Source organism: Poromitra crassiceps (genome assembly GCF_964638095.1).
Source record: "Poromitra crassiceps genome assembly, chromosome: 4".
Classification (NCBI taxonomy): Eukaryota; Metazoa; Chordata; class Actinopteri; order Beryciformes; family Melamphaidae; genus Poromitra; species Poromitra crassiceps.
Genome location: NC_139626.1, coordinates 16,173,731 through 16,189,026, shown reverse-complemented (window position 1 = coordinate 16,189,026; position 15,296 = coordinate 16,173,731). Strand labels below are relative to the sequence as shown.

At 49.5% G+C, this 15,296-nt stretch overlaps 1 protein-coding gene across 3 annotated transcripts in view; it reads left to right on the top strand.

Moving 5' to 3' along the window:
• LOC310774644 (protein shisa-6-like) overlaps nt 1-15,296 on the top strand; it is a gene marked incomplete at both ends in the record, with an annotated part of 101,889 nt that overhangs the window by 67,815 nt on the left and 18,778 nt on the right. For 2 of the 3 annotated variants that reach the window (XM_083634744.1, XM_083634743.1), the window contains one exon: nt 5,968-6,006. The exons of the other annotated variant lie outside the window; for it this stretch is intronic. In XM_083634744.1, coding sequence (XP_083490870.1) covers nt 5,968-6,006 — 39 coding nt within the window. The remainder of the gene's footprint in view (nt 1-5,967; nt 6,007-15,296) is intronic. 3 annotated transcript variants of the gene reach the window in all.

The following is a 15,296-nucleotide window of genomic DNA, read 5'->3' as shown; positions in this document are numbered from 1 at the left end:
TGTTTTGGCTTCACTTTCGAGGAGCTGTCAGTCTATGGTCGGAAGCTGCAGTACTACTGTACGACCACAGCGTACACCACCAGCAAGCATATTGACCAACAGCCAAGAGAATGTGGATGTCATTACTCACATAGCCGGGCAGAAGCTCCAGCCTCTGACCAACATTACTGCGACTGTGGTTCTACTGTGGTTACTCTCTCTCACCTCCAGCAAATCAAGAGGTTAGGTTACAGCTGCTATACAGGGTTTCCCAAGTGTTTAGCCTGTACAGTTCACTGAGTGCACCACTCTCACTCTGCAGTTCTGCTCTGCCCTACTCACCCCTCCTTACTGGACCTGCCCTCCTCACCCCACCCCTCCTTACTGGACCTTCCCTCCTCACCCCTCCTTACTGGACCTTCCCTCCTCACCCCTCCTTACTGGGCCTGCCCTCCTCACCCCTCCTTACTGGGCCTGCCCTCCTCACCCCTCCTTACTGGGCCTGCCCTCCTCACCCCTCCTTACTGGACCTGCCCTCCTCACCCCTCCTTACTGGGCCTGCCCTCCTCACCCCTCCTTACTGGGCCTGCCCTCCTCACCCCTCCTTACTGGACCTGCCCTCCTCACACCTCCTTACTGGGCCTGCCCTCCTCACCCCTCCTTACTGGACCTGCCCTCCTCACCCCTCCTTACTGGGCCTGCCGCATCAGAAATGCTCCCCACAAAGGAAGCAGATGACACAGTGTGTCCTCTGGGCCCAAATGCTCCGTCGATCCGTCAATAAATCAGCTTGGCTATATACATGTGTGATGGATTTATTAAGCCATTGATTAGTTATTGACCGGAGAGCTCAAGGTCATCCTGGAGGAATCTCCGCTACCCCAGCTTGAGAAAGTACTGTCACATTTTAATGCCAGGGGCGTCTCCTGCCTCTCAAAGGTGCAATAATAATGACATTTGTCTTGCAAAAAATGACCATAATATATGTATCTGCAGGGGGGTGGTAGGGCTTTTAATCAATACCAAAGACTCAACGATTGCTTCACCAGGTGGCCAAAACTCACTTTCTGGCTTTTTATCAATATTTGATATGTTGCTGTGTTTTATTATCCCACTTTTGAAAGTTTATATATATATATATATATATATATCTGCTGCAAGTCTGCAAGAATCGCAAGGCAGAAGCCACTTCCTATTCGTTTTCAGCTTAACTAATTTCTATTCATGTAAATGGACTGTATTTATAGAGCGCTTTTCTAGTCTATCAACTACTCAAAGCTCTTTACAACGAATACCATGAAGAATATGACCACGATGAATATCATTACAATGAAGCTTTCTGGTTACAGGATGAGCTCAGACTTGAATTATTCTTTAAAACGGGAGTTTTTGATATTGCTCAATTTATGTGTTGGAGAGAAGAAAAATATGTTGTTTGTATCGACCAATTTGGAGTGGACGTCATGGGGTTACACCAGTGGTTGCAGAAAACTAGGAACAGAAGGCTAATAGGTTGTTCCATTGCAACATCAGCGCACAGCAAATCCGCCATTTTGGCCTGAAAGAGACACCTCTGATTGGCTGTCATGGTTCTGTGCTGTTGTCCCATTGGCCATTGAGGCTTTTTTCAGGCCAAAATGGTGGCAGCACTGTTGTCAAATGCAATTCAACTCTTGTCTTCAATACTCTCTGCAAGTAGGAGACAAGCTGTAGAGATTCCAGGAATAAGGAAAAAAAATCTTGTGAGTTTTCCCACACTGCCTCTTTGGCCATTTATTTGGATCCTAGACCATCCCCACAGTGAGTACAGTTCACTTTCTGCAACCAGTTCGGCTCCGCCCACGAAATTACGTACTCGTTTGCAAACACAAAAGTGGTCTATAGTATATGTATTGATGATGCACCTTGTGTTTGGTATTATGAAATCTGCAAAATTGACTTGTGTTTGTGAAACATACTGATGTTTGTCATGTCTCATAAGCCCATATGGCGGGGCACCAATTAGTGTGTGACATGGAAATAAAAATAATCAATCAATCAATCAAAATACCTCAGATTCACCCATTCACTCACACTCACACAGCTCGTCAACACACTGCCAGGAGGAGCGAGCCTCGAAACCGGGACCCTTCCGATTCTCAGGCCTTGGCTGTAGCTCCTGAGCCGCTGCTGCTCTGACAGTATGTGGATGTAGCTCCTGAGCTGCTGCTGCTCTGACAGTATGTGGATGTAGCTCCTGAGCAGCTGCTGCTCTGGCAGTATGTGGATGTAGCTCCTGAGCTGCTGCCCTGACAGTATGTGGATGTAGCTCCTGAGCAGCTGCTGCTCTGGCAGTATGTGGATGTAGCTCCTGAGCTGCTGCCCTGACAGTATGTGGATGTAGCTCCTGAGCAGCTGCTGCTCTGACAGTATGTGGATGTAGCTCCTGAGCTGCTGCTGCTCTGACAGTATGTGGATGTAGCTCCTGAGCTGCTGCTGCTCTGACAGTATGTGGATGTAGCTCCTGAGCTGCTGCTGCTCTGACAGTATGTGGATGTAGCTCCTGAGCTGCTGCTGCCCTGACAGTATGTGGATGTAGCTCCTGAGCTGCTGCTGCTCTGACAGTATGTGGATGTAGCTCCTGAGCTGCTGCTGCTCTGACAGTATGTGGATGTAGCTCCTGAGCTGCTGCTGCTCTGACAGTATGTGGATGTAGCTCCTGAGCAGCTGCTGCCCTGACAGTATGTGGATGTAGCTCCTGAGCAGCTGCTGCTCTGACAGTATGTGGATGTAGCTCCTGAGCTGCTGCTGCTCTGACAGTAGGTGGATGTAGCTCCTGAGCAGCTGCTGCTCTGACAGTATGTGGATGTAGCTCCTGAGCTGCTGCTGCTCTGACAGTATGTGGATGTAGCTCCTGAGCTGCTGCTGCTCTGACAGTATGTGGATGTAGCTCCTGAGCTGCTGCTGCTCTGACAGTATGTGGATGTATTCTAATTGGTTTGCTCGCTCGCTTGCTGAAAGTCACACAGTAGATGTCCCTTAATGCCCCTTTAAGTATGGAGAGGCAGGGAATGGAAACCCTGGGCTTCAGAGGACGGAACAGACTGGAATAAGGACGAGCTGATTCTGTGCATTCTAGTGGCTTTTCTATGCAATAAGTAGCCAAGACCCCAAGTTCAATTTCTCAGACTATGCATTTATTGATGAGAAGGGCTTTTCAGAATGTATTAGCCTGGGACTGAACTCCTTCCTGGAGCTCACAGTACAGCAAGGAACAGTATGTACTGTGGGTAGAACAGAACATGCAGTGCAGGAAGGAACAGTATGTACTGTGGGTAGAACAGAACATGCAGTACAGGAATGAACAGTATGTACTGTGGGTAGAACAGAACATGCAGTACAGGAATGAACAGTATGTACTGTGGGTAAAACAGAACATGCAGTGCAGGAATGAACAGTATGTACTGTGGGTAGAACAGAACATGCAGTACAGCAAAGAACAGTATGTACTGTGGGTAGAACAGAACATGCAGTACAGGAATGAACAGTATGTACTGTGGGTAGAACAGAACTCGCAGTACAGGAAGGAACAGTATGTACTGTGGGTAGAACAGAACTTGCAGTACAGGAAGGAACAGTATGTACTGTGGGTAGAATAGAACTTGCAGTGCAGGGATGAACAGTATGTACTGTGGGTAGAACAGAACTTGCAGTGCAGGAATGAACAGTATGTACTGTGGGTAGAACAGAATTTGCAGCGCAGGAATGAACAGTACAGTATGTACTGTGGGTAGAACAGAACTTGCAGTGCAGGAATGAACAGTATGTACTGTGGGTAGAACAGAACTTGCAGTGCAGGAATGAACAGTATGTACTGTGGGTAGAACAGAACTTGCAGTGCAGGAATGAACAGTATGTACTGTGGGTAGAACAGAACTTGCAGCGCAGGAATGAACAGTACAGTATGTACTGTGGGTAGAACAGAACTTGCAGTGCAGGAATGAACAGTACAGTATGTACTGTGGGTAGAACAGAACTTGCAGTGCAGGAATGAACAGTATGTACTGTGGGTAGAACAGAACAGTGCCCTCACTCACTGACAGTATGTGGATTCCAGCATTGCTTAGTTTCTGTCACTGGGGACTGATAACGCTGTGCTTCTGTGGACAGATCTGCATTTCGTATACTCTCCCAGTGTATCTGCAGTGTTCAGGGCATCACTGCACGTGGCCCAAACCAGAGGCTAGGTTCACACCGACGACCCAAGCCTTGCCTATGCCTTGCCTTTACCCACGCTTTTTAATAGGCGTCCGTTTTAGTCAACGAGGCTGTGTACACCGGCCGCCTGAGCGTGAACCCTGCGTGTACCCACGCCTTGCCTGTGCCTTGCCGATTTTATCGAATAGGCGTGAGTTCTATTTTGAAGCCGACAAGGCGCGTGCAGGCAGACTTCTTCTGTCAAGCCATGAAAGAAAAACGCACAATATCCGTCGGAAATTGCAAAGTCAAGTGAATTTCAAAATAAAATGGAGTTACTACAACATGTTGAGCAGAGAGACAGAGAGATTGACGGGTGGCTATCACGTGGGGCTTTCTCCCCGTCGGCAAACAAATCTTCATGAGAGAGAATAGCGACCGAAGAAGCAAGATGGACAATGTTGTTGTGCCAGCACATATTCTTGCAAGATCACCTCTCTAAAATGTCCGACTATAGTCAGACCTGGTTATACATATCCAGCATCAATAGAACATTAAATATATCCGATTTATTTTACCTAGAGGCTACCCATGACAATTCTGGACAACACGTGAAAAAATACAGTCGGGAGAGAGGAGAGGCGCTTGTGACTCGGCTCCAGGTTCGGCGTGCAAAAGGCGTGCGGTGTGATCGCAAAAGCGTGTAACAGGTTCACGCCCAGCTCGGCGTAGGCGTGGGTTGAGGCAAGGCAAGGCGTAGGTTGTCTGTGTGAACGAAGCGAGAGGCCGGGAGAAGGCATGCCTGTGTCTGTGTGCCCCTGCGTGGGGAGAAGGCATGCCTGTGTCTGTGCGCCCCTGCGTGGGGAGAAGGCATGCCTGTGTCTGTGCGCCCCTGCGTGGGGAGAAGGCATGCCTGTGTCTGTGCGCCCCTGCGTGGGGAGAAGGCATGCCTGTGTCTGTGCACCCCTGCGTGGGGAGAAGGCATGCCTGTGTCTGTGCGCCCCTGCGTGGGGAGAAGGCATGCCTGTGTCTGTGTGCCCCTGCGTGGGAGGTGGGGCATGCCTGTGTCTGTGCGCCCCTGCGTGGGAGGCGGGGCATGCCTGTGTCTGTGCGCCCCTGCGTGGGAGGCGGTCGCCATGAGGAGCGGATGGTAAATCGATAGTGATGGATCCAAGTGCCGCATGGCTGGAGGCCTCTGGCATCAGAGCGCGGGAACAACAGCGACTTTTACACCCTCCCTCCCTCTCCCACTCTCCTCATTTTCTCCTCTAGCCTGGTCCTCTTTCATCTGGCTCTTCTGACTCCCTCCTGTTGTCTTCCCCACGCTTGGTGGCATTTTGTTTGCATGTGAGAGAGAGAGAGAGAGAGAGAGAGAGAGAGAGAGAGGGAGGTGACTTGATGCTTTGTGTCATGGTGTCAGGTGGCATCAGCCGATAGTTGATGGGAAGATAAAACGCAACACAATCGATATCCAGCACTAAGATTGTGCTCATTTCCCACAGTCTCCACATGCTCCATCTGCACACATAGCTGCTGCTGGGATGTGTGGTGGCTCCATGTGACTGATACATTTGATGTTATTCATAAAATGAAGCTATTGTACTGCTTTATTGTCCAATGTTGGAGGGTTTCCAATGCCCATTTGACAAGACATTTCCCATTTATCTTATGATTGAGACCATGCATTTGAGGTGCATTGCATTCTAACTGTGTTGCTCAATGTACCTGTGTTTGTTTGTTTGTTTGTTTGTTTGTTGTATTGTGATAAAAGCCATTCAACCTAATAAATAAGCGCTTGGTTCTGTTTTCTAGGAGAAAAACATTGGCCGGTCCGCTCCCACAGTCACCATGGTAGGGATGGCTGTTCTTTGTCAAAGGGTCAAAGTTGCCTTTAACCACTTGTACTCAATTAGATCTCATATGAACCCATATTAACGGTCAATTAGTGGCCATTTGAAAGTGAGAAGATCTGGTTCTAGATCAGTGTTTAGAGGCAGCTCATACCCCTAGTGTTCATTGTAGTGCAGTGCCTTCCCATTGCCCTCTGTATATCTAACCTCTGTATTTTGCCCTTGACATGTAGCTCCTCTCCTGTCTCTGTGGTTTGCTACATGTATGTGTGTGTCTGTCTGTGTGCTCTAACCTCCAGTTAAATCAGTGGTGTGGTGATGTGTGGTCACCTACAAGGAAACATTATAAAGAGGTCTTTGCAATTTTACCGCAATTCCAAGTCCATGCTACTCCTGTGTGAGTAGAGCTTGGGCCCATATGAAAGCACTAATTAATGAAAAATCTAGGTCGAATGTAAGAATATATTAATTTACCTCTTGATGTTTGTTGAATCTGGCCCACATTATATTTTTTCATTGGTGTTGTGCCTAAAACCCAGTGGATCCCATTTCACTCTGTCTCAATTTCTACCTGACTCTGAAGTGTGTGCTTTTGACCTGTCCAGTGTTTTCCTGTATGCGTCATTGAATCTAACCAACTTTTCACACCTACTATTGTATCTAAATGCCTTTTTGTTGTGATTGTTGTTGTTGTTGTTGTTGTTTTTGTGACTCAAATGAATGTCCTAACATTGATGGTGTGCGTGGTCTTCAACTGTTCATCTCACTGGAAAGGAGGGCTGCTCTATCAAGGTAGGGATAAAGGCAGTTTTTAATGATGTTACTTCTTTTTACTTAAAGGAGACATCAGATAAATCTGTGCTTATCCTTGCTTACAATATGCGGACCCTCCCCCTCTTCCTCCTCTCAAAGGATGTCTACTTTACAACAGCCTCACGAAAGGAGCCGGTCAGTATGTCAGTCAACTGTCCTAAAGGAACTGCTTTTTGTCTGTGTGCGTGTACATTTGTTTTTTAAATAATCCTTACAATGTGAGTTCAGTTGAAAAATACCATGCTGTGACCATATAGACTGTATACAAATATGGCTGTAGCCTCTGTGACGTCGACGATTGGTTTGTGGACGCCTGTTTTGAAGCCTCGAGGTTGGCATTTTGGCCGCCGCCATCTTGGTTTTGTGGAGCCAGAAGCAGCGAGTGCGAGACCAGGGCTTTCCCACAGAGCCCCAGCGTAATTGGTCCGCGATTGGCGAGCTACGCGATTACTTACTGAGGCCACAAATCCAAGTGCGAAGTAGGGTCATTTCCCCATTGACTTCCATACAATCTGACTTCTTTTTTGCGGCCAGTGGAGTCGTAGCCCTGCTGGCCATTAGAAAGAATGCAGGTTTAAGGCACTTGGTTTGCCTTTCAGGAAAGATTATTACCTTTAAAGCCCTTGAGTCACCTGGGCTCTGTAGCCGAAGAACAGAGTAACTGAAAGAAGATCACAGAGCACTGCTTCAATAAAGTGACCACTTATTGCCTTTTATCACAGCAGTCTGCCGTGGCTTCACTGTTCATCTCATCTCAAAATGAACTGGATATGAAGTCCACCTCCACCTCCCCTGCCTTTCCCCAGTCCCCCTGCCTTTCCCTAGTCCCCCTGCCTTTCCCCAGTCCCCCTGCCTTTCCCCAGTCCCCCTGCCCAGACTGTCATGCTACAGCTGTCATTTATGGGCGGAGTAGCGGAGACGTTGACATGTCAAGTGACTAGTGACCCGTTGGTGCCTATGCTTTGACTGTATGTTATGAGGAATGCTTACTGGTGTTGTGGAGCAAACGGTCTTTACTGAGATTTTCATGCACTTGAAAGAATAGAAATCCAGAGTTCTAGTGATTCTCATTTGCGGGATTTATCTGTGAATATAGAATGATGTCTGTGTATTCATGTGCAGCAGTTAACTTCAAATTAATCTGACCAATCATTGGGTCAATCGACCAATTTAATTGGGTTTTACCTCACGCGCAGACAGGTGCAACAGCCACTTCTAGTCGATTGGCAATACATTCACAGACCTATTGGGTCACATTATGTCAGTTGGTTAAAGGCATACTGATGTGATTATGGTGGCAATGGAAAAAAAAATCCAATACTTGTCAATTAGTGTTTTAGAATGAAACTATATTTTAAATGCTTGCCATGCTTGACTGTGGAGCTGCTGTTCCATTTCTGATGATGCAGGTTTTTATCCTTTTCTGATTTTTCCCAATTTTTCTCCACAATTGTACTTGGCCAATTTCTCCATGTAGCCCCGGTTGCTGTTCCACTCTCTGCCGATCTGGGGAGAGCCGAGACTAGCACCATGCTTCCTCCGACACATGCACAGTTGCCAAACGCTTCTTTTCACCTGATAAGGGGGAGCTTCACCAGCAGGACATAGCATGTGGGAGGATCACGCTATTCCCACCAGTTCTGTTCCGCCCCGACCAGGTGCCCTGACCGACCAGAGGAGGCACTAGTGTACACATACACTCAATCCAGCTTCCCACCCGCAGACACAGCCAATCATGCTTGTATGGATGCCCGACCAAGCCGGAGGTAACACGGGGGTACGAAAAAGTGGAAAACAACTTTCTTGGAGGTACGGTTAGTACAGTCAACTCCATCGCAAGAAGGCTTATTTACTGTCCAATATTTGGATTAAATTGACAAAAAGACACCACAACGCCACAAATACGACCGGGAGATCCGACGATTAGCACAATTAGCCTAATGCTAGCACTGGTTAGCTGACAACCACTAGAACGGAACGAACAGAGCGAGGCTAGCTTAGCCGGGAGCGAGCTGCAATATGGAAGGGGGGGGGTGCCTGTCACTCAAACAGGCCACGCCCTTAATTATGCATAACTTTAAACCTTTATTAAATGTAAACGGGTGTTATGTAAAAAATGACCCCCCCTACAGTTGTTATGAAAATGTGAAATTAGCTATATAGACCAAAATCTAAAACAGTGCCGTAGCGCCCCTTATGGGCGCAATTTGTTTGTTTTGTTTTCCATGCCATGCAGACCCCTGAAAAGTGTTTCGGCAAAGGAGGCGATCAGAGCAACGGTGCACCTTGCAACTCCAGACATACACGCATACATACAGTACATACACGCATGTATGTATACATGCATACATACAGTACATACATGCATACATACAGTACATACACGCATGTATGTATACACGCATACATACAGTACATACACGCATACATACAGTACCTACATGCATACATACAGTACATACACGCATACATACAGTACATACAGATCTCCAATTATAGTATTGGAGATTGTGTGTACCAAAACACATGTATCTACTGTATGTGAAAATGTTTCAGAGTATTACTTTAAAATGAATGTAAGCTAGACATCTTGTCAGTCTAACTGATAAAGGCAACAGACTCAGTCAAGAATGAGAAGTATGCTAAAATTAGAAGTGCTATAAATAAATAACTCACCGGTTATTATAAGCATTATTATCACCAGTACTGCAAATATGGACTTAAGCTTTCTCCTTCTGCCACTGGAATTAATGATGATGGGTTAAGCATGGGGGTAGGATGCACTAACTTCTATCCAAGGGCCCTAAGCGGGGGCCATTATGGCACTTAGCATTTGGCGATTTAAATGTTAACACATAGGCATGTTCTCAGGTAACTCTTTTTAGACATTGTTTTATGTTTAATACATTTTGCCATGTAACTGTTTTAATTCGTTGTACTTGCAGCAGCATGCCTTTCACATTCCAAAATGTTGCTCTCTGGCGAGTAAAAATAGAAGCGTCCATTTTACCTGAGAGCATGCCTGTGGTTTGGGGGAGCATCTCTGATGGGACATTGTGTGTGCGGCCTGCAGTGTCAGGGTGCTGTCCCGGTCAGACACGATGGAACTCTCAGCTCATCTTGAGGCTATAAGATGCCTCAAGATGTTTGTTGGTTCGCTCTCTGTACTGTTTTCCAGGACTCCTCTCTCACCTTGTCTGTCACCCACTTTCAGAATGACTTCAGGAATAGCTGTGGTAGGTGTTTAGAGGTGTTTGGAGGTGAAAGCACTTGCCTCCCACTGCAAAGACCTGCATTCAATTCCCGTTAGCGGTACTCCTGGTTTGGTCAGTCATTCCTACAGACCCCAATCGGCCGTGTCTGAGGGTGGGAAGCCGGTGGCGTATGAGTCCTGGTCGCCGCAGTAGTGCTTCATCTGGTCGGTCGGGGCACCTGTTCGGGGGGAGGGGAACTGTGGGGAATAGCGTGATCCTCCCATGCAGATGGTGACAATGTGTCGGAGGAAGCATGTGCTACTCTACAACTCTCCTCAGATCAGCAGAGGGGGTGGATCAATGACTGGGATAGCAGGGAGAATTGGCCAAGATTCCCACGATAAGTACATTGTTTGAAGCTCCTAAACCCCACCAAGTCTGCATTGGCACACAAAGAACTTCCGCAAGCATTTTTTCTTTTTTCTTTTACCCTGGGGCATGGTTCAAGGTGCTCTGCACTTGACTCTGCATGCTTTCCCCCCTCGCACACCTCCTCCCCTGTGCTCTGCTTCCCCCCTCGCACACCTCCTCCCCTGTGCTCTGCTTCCCCCCTCGCACACCTCCTCCCCTGTGCTCTGCTTCCCCCCTCGCACACCTCCTCCCCTGTGCTCTGCTTCCCCCCTCGTGCACCTCCTCCCCTGTGCTCTGCTTCCCCCCTTGCGCACCTCCTCCCCTGTGCTCTGCTTTCCCCCCTCGCACACCTCCTCCCCTGTGCTCTGCATGCTTTCCCCCCTCGCGCACCTCCTCCCCTGTGCTCTGCTTTCCCCCCTCGCACACCTCCTCCCCTGTGCTCTGCTTCCCCCCTCGCACACCTCCTCCCCTGTGCTCTGCTTCCCCCCTCGTGCACCTCCTCCCCTGTGCTCTGCTTCCCCCCTTGCGCACCTCCTCCCCTGTGCTCTGCTTTCCCCCCTCGCACACCTCCTCCCCTGTGCTCTGCATGCTTTCCCCCCTCGCGCACCTCCTCCCCTGTGCTCTGCTTTCCCCTCGCACACCTCCTCCCCTGTGCTCTGCTTCCCCCCTCGTGCACCTCCTCCCCTGTGCTCTGCATGCTTCCTCCCTCGTACACCTCCTCCCCTGTGCTCTGCTTTCCCCCCTCGCACACCTCCTCCCCTGTGCTCTGCTTCCCCCCTCGTGCACCTCCTCCCCTGTGCTCTGCTTTCCCCCCTCGCACACCTCCTCCCCTGTGCTCTGCTTTCCCCCCTCGCACACCTCCTCCCCTGTGCTCTGCTTCCCCCCTCGCACACCTCCTCCCCTGTGCTCTGCTTCCCCCCTCGCGCACCTCCTCCCCTGTGCTCTGCATGCTTCCCCCCTCGTGCACCTCCTCCCCTGTGCTCTGCATGCTTCCCCCCTCGCACACCTCCTCCCCTGTGCTCTGCTTTCCCCCCTCGCACACCTCCTCCCCTGTGCTCTGCATGCTTCCCCCCTCGTGCACCTCCTCCCCTGTGCTCTGCATGCTTCCCCCCTTGCACACCTCCTCCCCTGTGCTCTGCATGCTTCCCCCCTCACACACCTCCTCCCCTGTGCTCTGCTTCCCCCCTCGCACACCTCCTCCCCTGTGCTCTGCTTCCCCCCTCGCACACCTCCTCCCCTGTGCTCTGCTTCCCCCCTCGCACACCTCCTCCCCTGTGCTCTGCTTCCCCCCTCGCACACCTCCTCCCCTGTGCTCTGCATGCTTCCCCCCTCGTGCACCTCCTCCCCTGTGCTCTGCATGCTTTCCCCCCTCGCGCACCTCCTCCCCTGTGCTCTGCTTTCCCCCCTCGCACACCTCCTCCCCTGTGCTCTGCTTCCCCCCTCGTGCACCTCCTCCCCTGTGCTCTGCATGCTTCCTCCCTCGTACACCTCCTCCCCTGTGCTCTGCTTTCCCCCCTCGCACACCTCCTCCCCTGTGCTCTGCTTCCCCCCTCGTGCACCTCCTCCCCTGTGCTCTGCTTTCCCCCCTCGCACACCTCCTCCCCTGTGCTCTGCTTTCCCCCCTCACACACCTCCTCCCCTGTGCTCTGCTTCCCCCCTCGCACACCTCCTCCCCTGTGCTCTGCTTCCCCCCTCGCGCACCTCCTCCCCTGTGCTCTGCATGCTTCCCCCCTCGTGCACCTCCTCCCCTGTGCTCTGCATGCTTCCCCCCTCGCACACCTCCTCCCCTGTGCTCTGCATGCTTCCCCCCTCGCACACCTCCTCCCCTGTGCTCTGCATGCTTCCCCCCTCGTGCACCTCCTCCCCTGTGCTCTGCATGCTTCCCCCCTCGCACACCTCCTCCCCTGTGCTCTGCATGCTTCCCCCCTCGCACACCTCCTCCCCTGTGCTCTGCTTCCCCCCTCGCACACCTCCTCCCCTGTGCTCTGCATGCTTCCCCCCTCGTGCACCTCCTCCCCTGTGCTCTGCTTCCCCCCTCGCACACCTCCTCCCCTGTGCTCTGCTTCCCCCCTCGCACACCTCCTCCCCTGTGCTCTGCATGCTTCCCCCCTCGTGCACCTCCTCCCCTGTGCTCTGCATGCTTCCCCCCTCGTGCACCTCCTCCCCTGTGCTCTGCATGCTTCCCCCCTCGTGCACCTCCTCCCCTGTGCTCTGCATGGTGGATGTGATCACACCTCCTCCCCTGTGCTCTGCATGGTGGATGTGATGTTTTGGAGGTGTCATGCGAAACAAAATGTCAGAAGACTGTGTGACTTGTGGGCCATCTGGAAGCTATTATGCAAACTCGCCAAGGAGGAATTCTCTTGAGACGGGTTGTAAGTGAAGGGGGCGAGTCGTCTTTAGAGAGAGGGCAGGAGGGGACGTTTCTGTGAGGAAGTGTCTGCTCATCTGTGTGTGTGGATGATTCAGCCGGTGAAGCTGACTGACGCCGGCTGGCAAACGCACAGCTGCGTCATCAACATACTGACAGAAAAACATCCATTTAGCAATTTAGATAGGGACCCTGTTTAACCCAGCAATCTGGAGAGCGCGTCGATCACACATAATCAACCCACCGTACGATTCGACGCTTTGGCATCTACTCTAGCCCGTCCATTTAATTGCTGGAAAGCAATAAGTAATGGATGGCGCTGCGTCCGTGGGGTCTTACCCTCCATTTTGCGCTCCCTCCGTCATTGACAAATAGGTGTCTGGGGCGGCTGGCGGGGGCTGTTTTGCAGTGTCAGCCTCAGCCAGGGTGACTGAACGCCCTGGGGTGTTCCAGCCCCATAACCACCCTCACCGTGCCCAGTGCCGGGACTCTTTCTCAAACACGCTTAATTGGTCCCCAGATTATGGAGGGATCATTGAACGTGTCTGTCCAGGCTCTTAATGAGGTGCAGTACAAAGCGGGAGCTATAGGCGAGGCACAAAGCAAATACAACGTGCTCCATATGAAACACACACAAAAAACGTGTACAATGACATTTAAAAATATTGAGCAGTTACTCTCACACCGGTGACACACAGCCAGTCTCACTTCTCTGAGTGTGACTCCCTCAGATTTTCCTCTCAAAACAAAATCAATTTAGATGAGATCTTGAAGGGTTCTTCGAAGAAGCCTAGAGTCTTTCCAGCGGTCTTACTCCATCGCATACTGTAGTCAGGATCCACAGCCCTTATAGGGCTTGTCAAAGGTTCCTTTGGAACAGGGGTTTTCAAAGTGGGAGGGGGGCCTTCTCAGGGGGGCTCCAAACAGTTTCAGGGGAGGCACAGTGAATGGAAGTGAAAGAATATTACATTTGTTATCAAAATGAGATCACAGAATAGCCTAAATGTATGTGATTTGGTTAAAGAGATTTGACTGACAGTTTTTCCCACTTTCCCAGAGTCAGAAACAAGTAAATGCAGACAGACCTCTTTATTTGGTGTAGTCTGAAGTAAGTCAAACATCAGGCTATCTTGGCTCAGTTGTTGAGTGTCTATGATGTCAAATAATATAACCATGATCCCAAATGGAATTGAGCAAAGACTGTGTCTTTTTCCAAGATTTGTCTGGGGGGAAAATCCCTTTTTGAAAATCCCTGCTTTAGAACAATACACAGATCATCTCTAAACAATTACATGTATAAACTTCAAGAAATCCCTCAATTCTCAAAACAGGTTTGAGGATCCCAAACTACTCACCAGAGTTCCTATAGCCTCCTGTTGGGATGATGTGTGTGATCCCAATTGATGAATACTTTTGTATAAAATATGTAAAACATAAATAAATAAATAAATAAATAAATAAATAAATAAATAAATAAAGATACCACCTGTTACACATACAGATGATTTAGCAGAAGGCCACAGAGGAAGGGAATATTTTGTATGTCTGACAGTTTTCGCTTGTGTTTCTCTGTGTGGTTTCCGTGTGTGTGATAATGATAGTTTCCTTGGTTGTTCTGTTGCTGCAGTGTGAGTTCCTGTAAGGGGCTAGAGCTCTTCTCTCTGTCTGTTCAGCCATGGTGGCTATCACTGTTCATGCCTACTACTACCCACTTCTTCTTCTATTTATTCTAAGCAAACTGCTGTTGCTGTTGCCAGAAATGTAAAACGCATCAATTACTGTGCACCTACCAGACACCTGTGCACCGGCTGTTTACAACAGCAACTAAAAGCAAAAATGCTTTCATCGTTTGGATAGGTTGAATTGGTTTTGCAATAGTGAGCAGCCAGCAAAACGGACAGTATTGATGAAAATGTTGCAGATTTTTACTTTCAGGCAACCCAGCCTCACACACGTCTATGTATTTTCCCCCTCGAATGGTCTCCCTTGTAAAAATCACTGTTAAGGGCAAAAAAACATCAAGAAACCCACTGGTGGAATGCACAGACGACAGATCCTATCCATCTCCATAACTCCAGCAAATATTGAAAGCCATGCTGTGAGAGCCTGGGCCTCCCTCTCCATATTGAAAGCCATGATGTGAGAGCCTGGCCTGGGCCTCCCTCTCCATATTGAAAGCCATGATGTGAGAGCCTGGGCCTCCCTCTCCATATTGAAAGCCATGATGTGAGAGCCTGGGCCTCCCTCTCCTCTTTCACTCCTGTGACAGATGTAAATGGATGTTTCACCAGTTGGCTGTAATGCATTTTTAAACAGGCACATCAGTAAGACAGCAAATGAACGCGTCATGACGGCCGCCAGCGCACATACAAATATCAGAAACCACACACACACTTTACACACACACACACACACAAACACACACACACACACACACACACATTATACACACACACACATTATACACACACACACACACACACACACACACACATTATACAC